A 1,507-nucleotide genomic window follows, 5' to 3' on the forward strand; every position below is an offset into this window, starting at 1 on the left:
ATCCTAAGCACTTATTACAGTGCCCTGCACAAAATAAATGCTCAGTAAATACCATCAATTGATTGATTTTATTTTTATTTATTCATTTCAATCGTATTTATTGAGCGCTTACTATGCTAAGCCTTGGAATGTACAATCTGGCAACAGAGACAATCCCTGCCCAACAACTGGCCCACAGTCTAAAAGATAACACAAAAGGTATGTGATCATTTGATGATGGCTGACTTGCATAGGAAAGACCTAGGAATTTAACCCCCAGGAGAATTCATCACAGCTTAAGGCCTTCAAGATTTCAAGAAGTGAGGATCAGAATTTAGGTGAATATAAGTTTCCTACTGACAAGTTTTTTCAGGGCCCCTTTCATGTCCTTGTTCCTCAGGCTGTAGATGAAGGGGTTCAGCATGGGGGTGACCACAGTGTACATCACGGATGCTATCGAGCCCAGCTGGGATGTTTGATTAGATGTGGGGCAGAGATAGGTCCCAAGAGAGGTGCTGTAGAATAAGGAGACCACCGACAGGTGAGAGCCACAGGTGCTGAAAGCTTTATACCTTCCCTTGGCAGACGGGACTGACAATATGGTAGAGACAATACGTGTGTAAGAGAACAGAAGCCCGGTGAGGGGAATTATGCCCAGCCCTACTGCGGAGCCAAACATCACAACTTCATTGATGAAGATGTTCGAACAGGAAAGCCTTAGGACCTGGTAAAGTTCACAGAAGAAGTGAAGGATTTCATGATTGGAACAGAAAGATAAGCGAACCACCAACAGGGTGTGTGTCAGGGCATGGAGAGAACTGACAATCCAGGACCCAGCAACCACCAGGGCACAGAGCCGTGGGCTCATGATGGTGGTGTAGTGGAGGGGGTGGCATATAGCCAAGTAGCGGTCATAAGCCATCCCAGTGAGGAGGAAATGGTCCAGACCTACTAACAAGGCAAAAAAATATATTTGTGTTAAGCATCCCACATAAGATATGGATTTATCCTGGGTCTGGATGCTGACCAACATCTTGGGGACTATGGTGGATAGTAGGCAGACATCGGCCAGGGAGAGGTTGGTGAGGAAGAAGTACATGGGAGTGTGCAGGTGCGGGTTGGAGCTGATGACCAGGATGATGAGCAGGCTCCCCAGGACCCCGAGCAGGTACATCCAGAGGAACAGCACAAAAAGGAGCTGACGCTGCTCTGCCTGGTCAAACAGTCCCAGGAGGAGGAATTCTGAGACACTGGTTTGGTTTCCCTTCTCCATGGGGCTGGAAGATCTGCTGGGAGAGACAAGACAGGGGAATGTGACCATGGAGCAGTTCCAGTCCAGTTCTTCCCCAAAGGGGGTCTAGGGACATGCAAGGACAGCTGGCATAAGTTGTGAAGGGAAGTCCTTGGTTGCCCAACCTATCTAACCCAAGAATTGTATTTTCTTGGTTCAGATTGGGAAGTGGTTGGAGAACTCCATCAAAAAGGTCTTTTGCAAGCTCCAGTCTAATCTTTCTATAGACTTCTGACC

At 47.4% G+C, this 1,507-nt stretch overlaps 1 protein-coding gene across 1 annotated transcript; it reads right to left on the reverse strand.

Moving 5' to 3' along the window:
- Nucleotides 1-313: 313 nt before the first annotated feature.
- LOC114806453 (olfactory receptor 7D4) lies at nucleotides 314-1,252 on the reverse strand. The gene has a single exon (XM_029050758.1). The coding sequence runs from the start codon at nucleotides 1,250-1,252 to the stop codon at nucleotides 314-316; it is 939 nt and encodes a 312-aa protein (XP_028906591.1).
- Nucleotides 1,253-1,507: the final 255 nt, after the last annotated feature.

Source organism: Ornithorhynchus anatinus, chromosome X1, assembly GCF_004115215.2.
Source record: "Ornithorhynchus anatinus isolate Pmale09 chromosome X1, mOrnAna1.pri.v4, whole genome shotgun sequence".
Classification (NCBI taxonomy): Eukaryota; Metazoa; Chordata; class Mammalia; order Monotremata; family Ornithorhynchidae; genus Ornithorhynchus; species Ornithorhynchus anatinus.